The sequence below is a fragment of the Geotrypetes seraphini genome, chromosome 5, assembly GCF_902459505.1.
Source record: "Geotrypetes seraphini chromosome 5, aGeoSer1.1, whole genome shotgun sequence".
Classification (NCBI taxonomy): Eukaryota; Metazoa; Chordata; class Amphibia; order Gymnophiona; family Dermophiidae; genus Geotrypetes; species Geotrypetes seraphini.
Genome location: NC_047088.1, coordinates 122,104,290 through 122,122,797, shown reverse-complemented (window position 1 = coordinate 122,122,797; position 18,508 = coordinate 122,104,290). Strand labels below are relative to the sequence as shown.

Sequence of the window (18,508 nt, the reverse complement as noted above, 5' to 3'; positions counted from 1 at the left end):
CAAGTATGTATATTTTTGTACACGAGTGCCCTGGACTACAAGCATACTTCTGGAACAAATTATGCTCCCAAACCAAGGTTTTACTGTACTCACAAGTTTAAACATTGTTCTTTTTTTTTTTACAATCAACATGGGTCTCAGTAGAGACTTACTCCCCCTTCCTACAGAAATTCACAAAGGAGAGAGAGTTGCTTAAAGATCAAAGAGATTAAATTGTCTTGTCAGAATTATTTCCTTAGGTTTAACTTTTTAGCATGGAATATAAGTACCAGAAATCATAATTTTTGTTTACATTCATTTCTGAATATACATAAACATTCCATAACATAGCCAAAAACTTCAAATCCAAAACCACTTATCTGTTTCAGGAGAAACTGCATTTGAAGTGCTAAACACTTCATGGCCCTTATCAGCACAGCCATGCTTTGAACAACTGAGTTTAAAACTTCACTGATACATTTGGACAGACAGAACTCATAAAGAACCCAGGATACTGCAGGACTTGGGAATCAGATGAAGGGAAGAAATTGGCAAGGTCTGAAGCAAGGGCGGTGCTGAATAGAGTGGGGCTAATTTTAAAGCCCTGGGATAGACAGGTCCAGGTTACTTGGGAGGTTTGTCTAGTGGAAGGGTTTTCCCATTGGAATGCAAAATGGGCTGACTGGAAGAGGAACCGACAGCAAACGAATGCATAAAAACCTGACGGGTTATGTCCTCTTCCAGGGAGCCAGAGGGGGCCAGCCCACACCAAATATCGGTCATTCTAACTGGCACAGACGAATAAGGATTGATTTGTTAAGTGTAGAGACAAATCCCTTTTTAAAATTAGCTAACATATCAAGGGATCCCCACTTCCCTGTATTCCTGGCCCTGCCCGTCTCTGGACTAGAGAAACACAGTACTAACAGGTCCACACTCGCTTCGTCCTCAAGGACGTCTCAGACACTCTCAAATACACAAAACACAACAGATTTCAGTTCAGTTACTCAACCAGAAAATAAAAGTTCCTAGAATCCCTCCCCACGACATCAGCGACGGATCAAGTGGCTTACTAGGCAGGAGATGAGAGACAGGATAGGGATGATCAATTCCCACTTACCAGATGGTGGCCACTCCAGGACAGAATTTAACTGATACAGATTCTTGTACTTTAATCTGAGACTAGATAAGTCAGTTGAAGTGGTCAAACGTCCTGAGGTCTGCCAACCCCCCAAAAGGAAGGCAGCCGGCTAAGCAGACAGGTCAGCAGTAGGACCAGAAACAAGTGACCAATCGAGTAACCAGTGGCCAAGAGACCTTCAGGTCCCTGTTCGGGCGCCAAATGAAAGGTCACTTGGACACACAAAGTCAGAGGCGTGAAGAAAGTACAAGAAATTTATTACTGTATACCGGACTCTAGTGCAATTAATAGCCTGCCTACTAGAGTGTCAGAAACAGGAAATACACAGACTTTTATGCCCTTTTTGCAAAAACTATAATTTCCATTTGTTACTTCTATAACTTTTCTACAATTATTATTGGTCCTAAGCTCACACTAGTAGGTCACTTATCTAACTCTTACAGTTCTAAATGTTAAATGTACAGAAGGGCAGGGTACATCATGGCTCAAACTCTTATCTATTCAGCTTACAATGTGGTAAGGCAGGGACATACATTTTAGGCAGATGAGGTCAATAGATTGTACACTTTCTTCAGCTATGTATGCCAGAGCAATATTTTAAACAACAGTTAACCATTTCATGACCCTACAGTAGCACATTTCATTAGTTAACTAAGCATGCCAACTAGAATTGGAAAAATCTACAAAGCTAGAGTTGATGTTCCTGATTTACCAAGTTCATCATCTGAGAAATCCTCAAGGCCAGATATCAGAAAGTGAGTGAATTTTGCCTCATAAGATACTCATCATTTTTGATTATAGGGTCTAAGTTTCCTAACTGCAGACAAGTCATAAAGTATTATTTGCATGTCTGCCATGATCAGAAAAATATAAAATAGAGCATTTCAAATGAAGAAGTCACTTATAGAAGGAATAAAGGTGTTGGAGGGGGAGGCTAGAGAGGGCAAGGCACAGAAGTACTCACCTCTAGCAGGCATAGGCCCCAGAGGGAGCTCTGTCAGCAAGTGTTTTGCTCTGCCAAGGCCCACAGACCGAGGCATGGGCTCTTGGCTATCTCCCTAACCATGGCCCTGCAGAACTTATGCTAGCTATAGCCTCACAAACTATGGCCTGTAGACTGAAGTTTGGGGTTTCTGGAAGAGACCTCCTGTTCAATCAGGGAAAAGGTCCATAGACAGATCCCTAATAGCTCCTTTAGCCAAAGGCTCAACATGGGGGCTAGAGGTCATAGACTATACCCCTGGGAGTTAGACCTGATAAAGGTCAAATCATCCCGCTACTCCAGATCACCTACCCCATCTGCGGGAGAAAGAAATACCAACATGTTCCAGGGTTGCTCCACTTCTTATACTGGCGATATCAGAATCCTCAGTACTCGCTGTCCATTTTCATTCTTCCCATTGCAGTAGTCAAAGATAAGAAATCTAATACATAGTAGCCAAGATTACTTGTACAAGTATTCAGCTAGAATACCACTAGTACCCGTGAACTCAATTATTAAGATATTGGACACTTTATGACATTTGATATCAAAAATGGTTTTTGCCATCACTGCACTATGAGCAGTGAAACTGACCCTCCCTATAATTACATGTTTGCTACTATCCAATCAAGCTCCTGAAATTCTTCTAATGAAGGAACAAGCAACATTCAACAAGAAAAGTGTAAGTTCAGACAACGCACCTTAGTGGAGAAAGCAGGTAAATGAAGGATTCATTACACTGGTTAATCTTCACATGTGCACCCACTAGAGTCTCTGAGCTCTTGGCAAGAGTCTGCCTGTACACTTGGCTCATCACAACCATGCGATGACCCTCAGGTGCTGTGTAAGGGTTGCAGGCCACTTTCGCTCGTTTAGTTGTTCCTTCAACTGAAAAAAATTTTTAGACAGTATTAAAGCAAATGGATACAAGAAGCAGACCTGTGAAGTAGGTGAGCTAGTTCAAAGATTTTTTCAGAACGGACAGAAGGAGCTGAAGCCAAGACACAATCTACACTAAGTAGAAGGGTGTTTGGAACAATATAAATATAGATAACATGAGAAAGGGTGAGCCTGGAGCCCAAGTAAGACAGAACAACACAGCAGTTATTAAAGCTGTTAGGTCAGGGTTCCTGTTTCATTCATAGATAAGAGAAAAGAACAACAAAAATCTAATCCATATATGTAACAACATCCTCGTATGCCTACTCTTGCAGTGTTACTGAGTACCTTACTTCCTCTTAGCACAGCAGCACACATTAATACTTTAATACTAGATCTGTCAGGAATAAAGCCTTCCTAATTAATGACTGGATCATTAACAAGCAAATAGCCTGCCTTTTACTAACTGAAATATGGTTACTATCAGAAGATGGGGGGGGGTCACGTGATGCAGCCTACCTAGAGGACGTCTGTGTGGAGAGCTCCCACCCTGTCCCCTCTAAAATCGGCGATTATTACCTGCTTTCCGTTTTTTTCCCCTGGGGCTTTTCAGCTGGCCTGCTAGGGATAAGCTGCCGCTCCCCCCCGGGTGCTTTGGAGATCGATTTGAGCACCGGGTATGCCTATAAAATCGGCTAGGGGTTCCCGGGAAAAACCTCTGTCTACCCCCTACAAGATGGCGGCGGACCAGGCCACTTTCACGATCCCAGCCGGGGACTGGATTACCGACATCACAAAATCTGTGTCGGCTGCTCTGGCGGATAGACTAAACAAAATACAGTCAGCGGTCGATGAAATGCATGAAAAATTCGACTCCCACACTCGGCGTCTGAACGAAGTGGAGCAGCGCGTGTCTGACCAGGAAGACACGTGCACGAGTATGGCGGCGCAGATGGCGGCACTGCAGCAACAGACCCGGGAGTTAACTGCCCAGCTGGATGATCAGGAGAACCGCAGCCGACGGAACAACTTGCGGCTGATCGGGATTCCGGAATCGGTCACGGATGCGGAGCTATATGAGATCTTTAGCAAGTGGCTGCCTACCGCTCTGGGTCTTGAGGGGAACACCATGCAATTTGCCTGCGAGCAGGCTCACCATGTTGGAGCGTGTGTTTCTGGGGCCGGGAGACCTCGTGTCGCTATTGCCGGCTACGTGAATTGGAGAGAGAAGGACTTGCTGCTCTGCGCGTTCCGGAAGGTGGGGGCCCTAGAATATGAGGGCTCAAAGGTGCTGGCCTTTAACGACTACTCGATCAGGGTGGCTGCTCTGCGAAAGGCCATGTCGCCCTGCTATACCGATCTGCACAACCGGGGGATTAAGTTCGCCTTGGTGTTTCCAGCCCGACTACGAGTTTGGCATGAGGGCCAAACCCATTCATTGTCTACAGTAGAAGAGGCTCGGGCTTTCCTGGCTAAGTTGCCTGCCTGAGATTGCTTTCCTGACCCGTTTCTACTCTGGCCTGGTGGGACTTTTGGGCTCCTTGGTGTTCACTGCGCTGGGAGTGGTTCTACTGGGTCCAGGATAGCCCTCCAGGCTTGCCTGCTTTGGGCCTACAGGATCTCTTGTTATGCCACCTGGACTGCGGGGTCTTTGGAGTAGATTTGGTCTTCATCCTTACTGCTCTCCTTATATATCTTTTCTTTGTCATCTGCTGGCTGGAAGCTATGAGGGGCACACTTGCACTTAGACCTGCTTTGAGACCTGTCCCGATTGATGGGGTTTGTAGCTCTGAATATTGCTGGACTTTTTGCTCTGTCATCTGACTGGACAATTTGTTTGTTCCTTGTGCCAGTTTGATCTTGTTGCATTTTGGGGTTTGGGGGACACTGAGGGGGGTGGCGAGGGGGGGAGGGGTTCTCCGGGTAAGTTGGGGATCTGTTTTTGGGAGTGCATGTTGGGGGGGCTGGCATGCTAAGGGGGGAGGGGGGTGGTGATGGGAGGAGTGAATGGGGTGTATGCTTGGCGGATGATGTGTGTTTGGTCGGTGTGTATGAGGTGGGGAGGGGGGAGGGCAGGGGATTGCTGGATACTGTGGGTACTTTCTCCGCTGGGGGCCGGGCTCAGCTGGGGGGCCTGGTCTCTCATTCCATTTTCTTTTTCTACATTGCGGCACTCTTGGTGGCTTTTTATGCTGCATAGTTAAGGTTAATTTGACAGTGGTGACTCTTAATGTTGATGGTATCCACTCTCCTATTAAACGAAATAAAATTCTCACGTGGCTTCGACAGCATCGGGTAGATATTGCTTTCCTTCAAGAAACTCACCTTACGAGTGCTGAGCATGAGAAGCTGCGCAGGGACTGGGTCGGGGATGTGCGGTACTCTGCCTATAATGGCCGTCACAGAGGAGTGGCTATCCTGGTTCATAAAAGTCTACCACTACAAGTTCACAAGACAATTCAGGATAAACAGGGCAGATACATTATGGTCGCAGGGGACCTTTGGGGTTTTCAATTTCTTTTTTGCAATCTGTACGCCCCGAATGTTTATGACCATAGTTTTTACTCTGGGCTGCTGGGTATTATAGCTGAATTCCCTACTTATCAATTGGTTGTGGGAGGTGATTTTAATGTTGCAGCTGATCCGACAGTGGATTGTTCTCCTGCCAGGCCGCGGCCTAGGAATCATGGACAGAGGGGTGTGAACTTTCTATGTACTCAATTGGCGGTGGTGGATACCTGGAGAACTCTCCATCCTTTTGCCAGGGAATATACGTTTTACTCTCATCCCCATTCCATGTATTCTAGACTGGATCATGTTTTGGTCTCCCACGCTCTTTTTCACCGCATGGACAAGGTTTCTATTGAGGACACTACTCTGTCGGACCATTCGGCGGTCCTCGTGACTATAGCGGTTACGGAGCGCAGGGGTTCCCAGCCTCTCTCTACGGTGACCAGAAGTTTCGAGAATATCTGAGGGACAAGTGGGTGGACTATGATTTGTATAATAATACTTCTGACGTAGACCCGGTAGTGTTCTGGGAGGCTTCGAAGGCTGTGTTGAGGGGTCATATCATCCAATATGTGGCAACACGGCAGAAACAACAGGGGGATAAACTTCTTGCTTTGACAGAGCAATTGGCTGAGATTCATAAACGTCACCGAGCGACGTTACAGGGTATGGACGGGCAGCAGATTCGCTCCTTGCGCTCTCAAATTAACGAGATACTGGATGCTAGGGCCCGTCAAGATATTTACTATCAAAAATTTCACCTTTATCGCTGGGGTGGAAAGGCGGGCAAACTCTTAGCAAATCTGGTCAGGCCCTACCGGAAGAAGCAAATTATCCGATTGGTCAAGACTTCTCGGGGAGAGACCCTCACTCAAGAATCTCAAATACGGGAGCAATTTGTTGATTTTTATAGCGCGCTCTATGCGAGGAGAGACTTCACGATAGAGGAGCGGGACCGCTTCTTTCAGGATTTGTCTCTCACGCAGTTGTCCGAGGCTCAGACGGAGCAGCTGAACGCCCCTATCTCTTCGGAGGAAATCCAATCGGGGATTAAAAAACTAAAACTCACTAAATCGCCTGGTCCCGATGGCTTTAGCCCCAAATATTACAAACTTTTGCCTGATCTGCTTGTACAACCTTTGGGTACTTATTTCAATTTCCTTTCCACTGCACCCGCGGGCGTTCCGCTTAATCTTGCTCATATCAATCTGCTCCCGAAGCCGGGAAAGAATCCCACACAGGTCGGTTCGTATAGGCCAATCTCTTTATTGAATCAAGATATTAAGCTGTTGGCGTCTATCATGGCGACTCGGCTCAATGTGTTTCTCCCTCAGCTTATTGGGGATGATCAGGTGGGATTTGTCCCTCAGCGTTATGCATCGATGAATCTTCTTAAGGCGTTGACTGCGATCCATGAACATAGGGGGAGAGGGGGTTCTTCCGCGATCGTCGGGCTCGATATGGAAAAGGCTTTTGACAGTATTTCTTGGCAGTACCTCTTTTGGGTGTTGCAGGAGTATGGCATACGTGGGACTTTCCTTGCCTGGATTCAGGGGCTTTATACGAAGCCGCAAGCTAGGCTCCTTATTAATGGCAGCCTTTCGCAGTCGTTTCCACTTTAAGAACATAAGAAGTTGCCTCCGCTGAGGCAGACCCTAGGTCCATCCTGCTCAGCGGTCCGCTCCCGCGGTGGCCCATAAGGCCCATTGCCTGAGCAATGGTCTATACCTATCTATACCCATCAATCCCTTTTTCTTCTAGGAATCTATCCAAACCTTCTTTGAAACCATTTAATGTTTTCTTGTCTACAACAGCCTCTGGAAGCGCGTTCCATGTATCCACCACCCTCTGAGTGAAAAAGAACTTCCTAGCATTTGTTCTAAATTTGTCCCCTTTCAATTTCTCCGAGTGCCCCCTTGTACTTGTGGCGCCCCTTAATTTGAAAAATCTGCCCCTGTCTACTTTTTCTATGCCCTTCAGGATCTTGAAGGTTTCTATCATGTCTCCTCTAAGTCTTCGTTTCTCCAGGGAGAAAAGTCCCAACTGCTTCAATCTTTCGGTATATGGGAGATTTTCCATTCCCTTTATCAGTCTAGTTGCTCTTCTTTGTACTCCCTCAAGTACCGCCATGTCTTTCTTGAGGTACGGTGACCAGTACTGGACGCAGTACTCCAGATGCGGCCGCACCATTGCACGATACAGCGGCATGATGACTTCTTTCGTCCTGGTTGTAATACCCTTCTTAATGATACCCAACATTCTGTTTGCTTTCCTTGAGGCCGTGGCGCATTGCGCCGATGCCTTCAGTGTTGCATCTACCATCACTCCCAGGTCTCTCTCCAGGTTGCTGACCCTTAGTGGTGTTCCCCCCATTTTGTATGTGAACATCGCGTTCTTTTTCCCCACGTGCATGACCTTGCATTTCCCCACGTTGAAGCTCATCTGCCATTTTTCGGCCCACTTTTCCAGCTGTGTTAGATCCTTTTGAAGATCTTCGCAGTCTTCCCTGGTTTGAGCCCTGCTGTATAGTTTGGTGTCATCTGCAAATTTAATGACCTCACACTTGGTTCCCGCCTCTAGGTCGTTTATGTAGATATTGAACAGGAGCGGTCCCAGCACTGACCCCTGCGGAACTCCGCTTGTGACCCCTTTCCAGTCTGAGTAGTGTCCCTTTACGCCAACCCTCTGTTTCCTGTTTGCCAACCAGATTTTGATCCATCGGTGGACCTCCCCTTGTACCCCGTGGTTCCATATCTTTTTAAGCAGTCTCTCGTGTGGCACCTTGTCGAAGGCTTTTTGGAAGTCAAGGTAAATGATGTCTATAGATTCCCCTTTATCCATCTGGCTGCTCACCCCCTCAAAGAAGTACAATAAGTTAGTGAGGCATGACCTACCCTTACAGAAGCCGTGTTGACTCGGTTTTAGCTGCCCATTTTTTTCGATGTGCTCACAGATGCTGTCTTTAATTAGTGCCTCCATCATCTTTCCCAGGACTGAGGTCAGGCTCACCGGCCTGTAGTTTCCCGGGTCTCCTCTTGCGCCCTTCTTGAAGATGGGCGTGACATTTGCTAATTTCCAATCCTCCGGGATCTCTCCGGTTTTTAAGGATAGGTTGCATATCTGTCGAAATGGCTCCGCTATTTCGTTTTTTAGCTCCTTGAGTACCCTTGGATGAATGCCGTCCGGACCTGGTGATTTGCCGGGGTACTTGCCAGGGTTGTCCCCTCTCTCCCCTATTGTTTGTCTTAGCTATAGAGCCGTTAGATATTAAGATTCTTTCCAGCCCTACTCTGCGGGGCATCAGCATTGGTAGGTCAGAGTGCCGTATTACCTTATTTGCGGACGATATTTTACTTTTCCTGGACCAGGCCCCCACCCATTTGCCGGTGGCATTGCAGCTGGTATCGGAGTTTGGTGTTCTCTCCGGTCTCCGTGTGAACTGCACAAAATCGGAATTGTTACCCCTGTCGGGGCTTGGGTGGGAACATTGGCACTCTGGCCTGCAAATCCCTCCGGTGACGGCTCCTATGAGGTATTTGGGTATCTATCTGCACCCGGAACCTGGGGTTCTGTACAGAAGTAATATCTTGGCTGTAATTGATAAGATTCAGGCTCTGTGTCACGCATGGCGGGATCTTCCGCTGTCCCTATTGGGGAGGGTGGCACTGATAAAAATGATCTTACTGCCTAAGCTGCTCTATCCCCTCCAAGCGGTGCCCTTTGGATTCTACAGCGCGATATCCGACGGCTTCGCTCTCTCTTTTCTGTATTTCTTTGGCGTGGCCGGACTGCCCGCTTTGCTTATGCTAAGTTGGCCCTTTTCAAGCTGAGGGGGGTCTGGGGCTTCCCGATATTCGTGCCTACAATGTGGCGGCCTTAATGCGTTTTATTCACGAGGGAGTGATGGGGTTGGCTAGATTTTCCCCGCAATGATGACTGGAAGGCTGGTGCGCGCCTTACACTTTCTTGAACCTTTTGCATGCCCCCCGGGGATTGCGGGGTGAGTTGTCCTCTAAGTTGCAGTTCTTGCACCCTTTTTGCCAGGCCTGGCACTGGTGGCGCCGGGTGCAGACGAGATCTCCCAGGGCTTCGCCTTTTTTGCAACTACAGGGTAATCCGGATTTTTTACCAGGATTGGGATGTTCCCCCTTTGCCGCTTGGGCGGTCCAGGGGGCTTTGACGCTCTCTCATTTGATGGATGGGGATACGGGGGTATTTGACTCTTTTGCCCAATTTCAGGATAGGTGGAACGTACCTAAAACTCACTTCTTCGCTTATTTACAGGCCCGCCATTACTTTCAGAGTCTATGTTTGCAGTATGGTGCGGGGTGGCCTTGTGGACATCTTGAGTTCTTTTGCGCTCTGGTATAGGGTGGTGTGTTCGTCCGTGTCTCAGGGGCCTTTGACATTGTTATGTGCTGCTTGGAATAGGGACTTGGCCTCTCATTATACCCCTGACTCTTTTCTGACACTCTTTCACACCCTTCATGCTTTCGTGAAATCTGCGGCCTGGCAGAAGACCCAATTCAAAATCCTCCATAGAGCTTACATTACTACAGCACGGGGTGCCAGGATGGGTTTGTGGGAGGAACCTACGTGTATTAAGTGCAGCAGGGCACCTGGAACGTTCCTCCATTCCTTTTTGGAGTGTCCTGAGCTTTCTTTATGGAACTCCTCCTTCGCGCAGCTTCGGTTGGTTGTCCACTGTACTATTGAGTGGGACTATAAGATGTTGTTGTTGGGTGACCAGACTTTGTTGGAGGAACAGGGCCTCACGATTCCTCAGAGGCGCTTTATCTACCTGACGTTGTTGACAGTTAAATGTCTGATCTTGCAATATTGGACCCAGCCGGGGGCTATTCCCTTGGACTGTTGGATCCATCAAATGCATGAGTTAGCCCGCTTTGAGCTTGGTTATTATAAACACTCTACCAATCCTGAGGTACTGGAATACTTGGCCTTATGGCGGGTGTTCTTACATCTACCTATGGTTTCCAGCTTGGGGGGGGGGTCAGGGGGAGTGTCTGATTGATGGGGGTATGGATGTGGGTTATGTTTGTGGGAGTGGATGGTGTGCTTGTATGGGCGGATGATGAGTTCTCTGTTTAGGGGATTTCGCAGGTGGATTTGTTTGTTTGTTATATATAGAAAAATACTTGTTGGGATTGCCCTGAGAGACACTTCATTCTGGCTTTTGGATATATGTAGAGGTCTCCTTGGATGTGTTTTGCGCTTCTGACTGAGTTCATTGTATATTTTTTGTTGACCATTGTTCTATTCTCGTTTTGTATTTTCTTGGTCTCTCTTGTTGACTCCTCAATAAACATATTTTCAAAAAAAAACTATCAGAAGATGATCCAATAATAATTGACCTCCTACCAGACAATTTTAAAATCCTTACGCTAAACCGCGTGGGTAAAAAAGGAGGAGGTCTAGCAATTATTCTTAAAGATGGATTTGAGTTCGAACTATTAGATTCCAAAATGACCGACCAACTAGAAATTCTAGCCTGTAAAATTAGCAACCGTCATCTAGAAGAATCCCTATCATGCATATTATTCTATGTCCCACCAAAAAGCTGGCCAAAAGCCAAAGAAGACTTCTGTGCATTTGTCCTAAACAATTCACTCGGTTCTTCTTACAATATCATCACAGGAGACATAAACTTACACCTAGATGAAGAGGAAAATACAAACGCGAAAGAGTTTAAAAACTTTCTATCCCTACTCAATTACAACTTCCCTCTACCCACACAAACACATGAAAAAGGCCATCAGTTAGATATGGTAGCCATGTCCACAAAGGACATCCCAAACCCTGCCATCTCTATACGTAAAGGCGCCTGGTGTCATGATATCTGGTCTGATCATTTTACTTATTATTTCAAGCTAATCTGGTCTTATTCTAAATCTAAAACACGCCCAATAATAAAAAGAGAACATCACACCAGAGGCTATATTAATCCAATAGATTTCTGGTCACAATATGAATTGCAATCAGAGATAGAAGAAGGAATCGATTTCTGGGATCACTGGATGACAACCAGCACATCCATTTTAGATAAAATCGCCCCTATACGCAATAGCAAAAGCAATGCAAATAAATATAACAAATGGTTTGACACCGAACTTCTAAAACTGAAACAACTAGCTAGACGACTAGAAAGAACTTGGAAAAAAACAGAACTAACAGACTGTAACAAATGGAGAGCTAACATAAAAATCTACAAACAAATGATAAAAGACAAATGTAAAGCATTCTACTCAATTAAAATCAACTCATCTTGTAATGGTTCACAAGGAATCAATACAAAAGAGCTATTCAACCTGATCACAAATTTATTTGACACCGCTCGCTACACCACAACCACACACAACTCTAAGTTACCCTCTGCAAATGACTTAGCACTACACTTCGATTCGAAAATTAAAAACCTTAGAATTCATTGTTTAACAAACGACCTTAGTGATCATCCGATACCTATCACCCAAGGAAATGTTACACCGGCAGACATGATCTGGAGCTCCTTTCAAGATTTAGAGTGGAACAATTACAACAGACTATATAACAAATACTCTAAATCCTATTGCGTTCTATACTCATGCCCCCCAGAAATCATGAAAGCGGCACCTTTAGTATTTAAACTATTTGGCTCATAACCTAAAAACTGGAAGTTCCTCTCTAATAATGGTCACATAATAATAACCCCAATTCTAAAAAATCAAAAAGAATCTTCAGCTATAATATCCAACTACAGACTAGTAGCATCCATTCGTTTATTGTAAAAATTATGGAGGGATTGGTACACACCCAACTGATGGATTATCTGGATCAGTTCTCTCTCCTACATGAAACTCAATCCGGTTTTAGACCGTTATTCAGTACTGAGACAGTAATTGCGGCTATTTTAGACAATCTGCGCCTACTGTTTAGTAAGGGGCTTAATGCCCTGATTATGCAATTCGATATGAGTTCTGCCTTTGATCTAGTAGACCACGGGAAACTGCTGCAATGCCTAGACGCCATTGATATCAGGGACGAGGTGATGAATTGGTTCCGTGGCTTCCTTATGTCCCGCACTTATCAAGTACGTTTTAATTATGAACTTTCAGATACCTGGAGCAATCCATCCGGTGTGCCACAAGGGTCTCCGCTATCTCCATTGCTCTTCAACGTCTACATGTCCTCACTAGGCACGCAGCTAACCCAGTTAGGGATAAAACTATTTAGTTATGCAGATGATTTTATGATCATCATCCCATTCGTTAATTCTATCTCTGAAACTATTCCTAAAGCTTCAGAAGCCATAAACGTGATGGAGCACTGGATGACAACCTTTAGGCTCAAACTTAATTCAGAAAAGACAACTTTCTTTGTAGCTTCGCCACATCCGCTTGACACCAAATCACCACTATGTATCAATAATCTTAATTACCCTATCCAACCTACCATAAAGATACTAGGTGTAACTTTGGATCAGTGCCTAACCATGAGAGACCAGGTAGACTCCTTGATCAGAAAGGGATTTTTCACTCTCTGGAAACTCAGATCCATTAAAGCTTATTTCGATACAGCGGCATTCAGAACCCTAGTCCAATCCCTCGTACTGAGTCTACTTGACTACTGTAACATCGCCTATTTAGCAATTTCCCAAAAGAACATGCAGCGTTTACAATTGATGCAAAATGCAGCGGTCAAACTGATCTTTGGGCTGAGGAAGTTTGACCACGTGACACCCTACTACCGGCAGCTGCATTGGCTGCCAATGGAGGCGCGCGTAAAGTTTAAATTTGCCTGCTTCTGCTTCAAAGCACTACACGGACTTGCCCCTAAATATATAACTGACCTTTTCGTCTTCTCAGCCAACAGACACAAGAGAAGCTCACATTCCAACTTCGTTTCCCCCCCAGTGAGAGGTTGTAAACTGAAAAAACACCATGAACATCTTTCCAATCTCTGTGGTCAACACCACTCGCCATCCCCCTAGACCAATACACAAAAGAAACCAATCCCTAAAAAACTTACAGCATACTGAGCCCTCACATCCCCTGGAACAATCAATTTTTTCTGGAGCCTATTTGAACATTCGCTCGGTTAGAAATAAAGCTCAATTAATCAAAGACTGGCTTGAAAAAACCCACTTAGATATTGTACTTCCAACCGAAACATGACGAATTTCCGATCAGGATGCAATCATAGGGAAAATATTTCCATCATACTACAAAATTATCCCCCTATTAAGAATCTCAAAAAGAGGTGTCCTAGCTATTATTCTCTGAGTGAGTTCCAAGTTCTAGATTCTAAACTAACCAATGACCTGGAAATCCTCACTTGCAAAATATCCAAAATGGACTGTAAAGACAACTTAATCGTTACGATATTTTACATGCCCCCTAACAAATGGAATCTAGAAAAAGAAGATTTCTACAAATTCCTCCTTACTAACTTGGCAGCTGGCACCCACAATCTCTTAGCCGGTGACGTTAATTTACACCTTGAGCAGGAAGAGAATTCTAACGTAGCAGACCTACTTTCCTTCCTCACATCACTAGGCTTCTCCAAGCCTCCCCAGATTACAACACATAGGAAAGGTCACCACCTTGACTTGATTACTTTCCTTTCCAACACCCCTACTACTCCCAATATAAGTCTCATGGGTGAAACCTGGGCTAACACCCCCTGGTCAGACCACCTTCTTTGTAATTTTGAATTAAGCTGGATCAAAAAACAACCCAATAGGAAGCCTAGGTCTAACCATATAAAGAAGATGATCTGGACAAGAGAACAATTAAACCCAGTAGAATTCTGGTCGCACTACAGCCTTATTTCCAACCCCGGCCTAGACCCTAATTTCCTCCTAGATTGGAAAAATTTCAGCGACCACTGAAACTTCGCAAGAAAATACTTCGTCCTTCAGACAGCTGGTTCGACGCTGACCTATTAGTCTTAAAACGAGAAGTACGAAAATTAGAAAGAACATGATGTAAATCAGGAACAGACAACGATAGACTCAACTGGCGACTAAAAGTCAAAGAGTACAAAAGAATGATCAAAGATAACTGTAGTAGAAGAAGATGACGGCAGAAAAGGGCTACAGTAAACATTATTCCCAAATAATTAATTCCCCTTCGCTGAATAGCAAAGAACTTTTTAGAATAGTCAATTCACTGTTTGATATTGATTTATATAAACGCTCCATCTCAGACCTCCCACCCTCTGCCACAATCCTAGCCGACTATTTTGCCAACAAAATTCATAATCTGAAATCGTTTCTCGTAGTTTCCAGCATAGAACCAATATTCAACCAACCTGCCGTAGGTAACGAAGGTTCAATAGCAGACATGACCTGGAATCATTTCAAAAGCCCAGACTGGAACCTATTTCTCAAACTACTCTAAATATGCTAAATCCAATTGCCTACTAATCAACTGCCCACCCTCTATCATGAAATCTGCCCCCCCCCCCATATTTAAAGCTGAACTTTTCAACTGGGTTTCACTGTGCTTGTCCACTGGCCACTTTCCAACTGAACTTGGCCACATCCTTGTATCTCCTATTATTAAAAACCCCAAGGAACCAATCTCTTCCGCTACCAACTACAGACCCATTGCTAATATACCACTCTTCCAAAAACTTATGGAAGGTCTAGTTAATCATAACCTCATGAAATACCTAGAGAAGTTCAACATTCTTCATGATTCCCAGTCTGGCTTTCGTACAAATCATAGCACAGAAACTGTTTTAGCTTCACTGACCAATTACCTCTTCCACTTTTTCTTACTGGGAAAAAGCGCCCTGGTACTTCAGTTCGACTAGAGCAGTGCCTTTGACCTGGTTGACCACGACATTTTGCTCGGTTGCCTCGACTCCATTGGCATCACTGGACAGGTATTAAACTGGTTCACAGGATTCTTAACAAACTGCATTTACCAGGTCCACAGTAACCTGGTTCTCCCAATCCTGGCACAATCCCTGTGGAGTTCCACAGGGCTCCCCCCTATCCCCCTCTCTATTCAACGTCTACATGGCTTCGCTGGGACATATGTTATCTGACTTAAATCTGAAATCATTTATATACGCAGACGACATCACTATTATCATTCCCTTAACCTCGCTGACACAAGAGACTGAACAATTCACCTCTTCCGTCCTCACCAAGATAGAACAATGGGCCACACAATTCAAATTAAAACTGAACCCTGAAAAAACCAAAATTTTCCTGGCAAGCCCTACCTATAAGCTAACAAATACATCACTGAAATAAAATGGGTTAGACTACCCAATCAACCCCACTATCAAAATCCTTGGAGTCATTCTGGACCGATGCCTGACCTTCGAAGACCATACTACTGCTCAGATTAAAAAATGCTTTTGTACCCTCTGGAAACTTCGCACCATCAAACGCTACTTCGACTTCCTCTCCTTTCGACTGTTGGTCCAATCACTAATCTTAAGCAACATTATATATCTGGGATCCTTTAAGAAAACCATCAAACGCTTGAGAATCGTACAAAATGCTGCTGTTCGCCTCATTTACAATCTCAAAAAATCTGATCATGTAAGCCCTTATTACAAAAAATTTCACTGGCTGCCGATGGAGGCAAGGATCATCTTCAAATCTGCTTGCCTCTGCTTCAAAACCTTAACAGGCTCTTCCCAATCTACCTGTCAGAACACTTTGAATTTTCAGGCCACACTCGCACACAAAATGCCTACCTGTTTGCCTTCCCGTCCCTAAAGGGCTGCATCTACAAGAGATTCCTTGATAGATCTCTAGAATTCCAAGCAGGCAAATGGAATAAATGCCTAACCACCCTCATCTCTAATTCACCATCCTACCAAACTTTCAGGAAATCAATCAAAACCTATCTCTTTGATAAATTTCTCTGACTTCCCCTACCTTTGTATCCCTACCTTGATCGTTGATATGCCTCCGGATTGACCTGACTACTCCCGACTGTTAAGTTAACTGAATGCCCAAGGTAAATTGAACGCTAAGCTTAACTGAATATCTTGTTTGTAACACTTTTATCTTGTACGCAACATCTCTGTCTTGTATGTAACATCACTGTAAATGTACAGTCTCTTCCTCTGTTAACCGCTCTGAACTGCCATGGTACTGCAGTATGCAAAAATAAAGTTGTTATTATTATTATATTTTACACAATATTAGGGAACATGCATCACTGTTTCTGTTGTGTTACATTGTATGCAGTCTGGCTTCTTTGTGTTACAGTTTAACTTTTGTCTACATTTTTAGTTTGTGATTACAATATTGTGCATGGGTGTTTCTGTGTTCTGTGTGTACAAAAAACATGGTTTTCTGTTAGCATTGAATGTGCAGGATTGATTTGTACTAGTCTGGCATGTTTAGTTTTACAATGGGTGTATTGATGTTCTACTGTTCACTGCAGTATGTAAGATGCTGTCTTTTCCTAGGTACACTCTGATTGTGCGATGTATAGATTATTACTAAAAAATCATGTTTTTCATATAGAGGAGGGGTGTTAAAAATGATGGGCCCTTTGTGTCACATATGCTAGGTACGCCACTGTACAGTGTATATATATATATAATTTTTATTTTTAAATAGATTTGGAAACAGCCTACATCACATAAAAAATTCCAAACAGCAAATGATGGTCAGACCAACTAATACAAACATCTACTACATCTAGATATGGTGTCTACCACAGAAATTTTTTTTGTTACCCATAAGGGATGGAATTAGCTTGAGTACCATCCGAGAACCATACCAGTATGGCTGCCTCCAAAGAAAACATTTTTACATAAGATTTCACTGCTCATCCCCCTTCCCTCCCGCCACAGAAAACCCCGATCCAGTTAGTCTCATAGTCAACTGCTACACCCATTAAAGCCTTCAAAGAGAGAGACACTCTAATGATAACTTCCAATAATTCTTTATCCAGTCTCTCAGATCATGGTGTTCCTCACAAAGATCCCAATGAGCCATTTCTTTCATGTACTCCTTCCACACTTTCAACACTGGTGGAGATTCATCTATCAACAGCCATAGTATTCCCTTTTTTTGCCAAAGAGAGCAAAAGAGACAAACTTACATTCATCAGGAGTGAGGCTTGTTGGTTCAGTATGGCCATGTATCCCAAAATCAATACTATGTAAGACCAATGCACCTGGACCTGGAGAATCCTGGTAAGTGTAGTCAATATCCAGACCAGTATAAACTCAGAATACAGAAATCAAGCAAGTGCCTGTCATGTATTTACACTTCACACATTAATCTTCCTCCCACAAACCTGCCTGTACTTCTTAAAGAAATAGCCATATAAGCTCTATGTAAAATTTTAAATTGCATTTCCTGTCACTTTGCATTCCTGGAACACTAGGCTACATTCATAAAGCAATCCTGGATATTTCCAGTGAGATAGGTCTCCCCAAGATCTATGAACTATGAACCATTTTCTAGCCAGCAAATCCAGATACTTGATACAATATGGAGACAGAATTTAGAGTTGCTGGGATTCTTAATATGTCTACTTTTAGAAACATTCTCCCTTGTGGGATTTGGCTACTCTTTTTCGGATAATAACATCTATGTTAGAGATAAGTAAAAAGAAGAATCTCAAATGTGGAGCAGCCTATCCTTTAAGTTCATAAAATGTGGGAAAATATCTTTTGCCAATCCCTTCACAGTGATCCAATTATTTGTCCTTCCCAAACTGTCCCATGCTCTATCTTCTTCCCCATATCTATGACAAACCTAGCTCTCCTACTAGCTTTGTCACAGGATTGAGTAGAAGGAATAGCAAACCCCAGTGCTGGAGAGCTGACCAAGGTTAGCTCTGCTGAGTATAGTAGCGCTGACCTCCCTTCCACTAGTAATGATGAGCTAGACAGAGACTGCCAGGTAGAGCTCAGGCCAGCTGTAGTACCTGCTGCTTTTAGCTCACCTAAAACTTCAGAAGCTAAAAGACTACATTACCCAGAAAGGCAGAGAACCAGCAGGAAGCTGACACGAGGGCAGTCACAGCTGC

General features: G+C 44.3%; 1 protein-coding gene across 4 annotated transcripts in view; it reads right to left on the bottom strand.

Annotated features, from left to right (window-relative positions):
• TBCCD1 (TBCC domain containing 1) overlaps nucleotides 1-18,508 on the bottom strand; it is a 510,277-nt gene that overhangs the window by 149,707 nt on the left and 342,062 nt on the right. For all 4 annotated transcript variants that reach the window (XR_004539667.1, XM_033946897.1, XM_033946899.1 and 1 more), the window contains one exon: nucleotides 2,804-2,990. Coding sequence is in view for 3 of the 4 variants with exons in the window: in XM_033946897.1 (XP_033802788.1) it covers nucleotides 2,804-2,990 (187 nt within the window). In the remaining variant the exon portion in view is untranslated. The remainder of the gene's footprint in view (nucleotides 1-2,803; nucleotides 2,991-18,508) is intronic.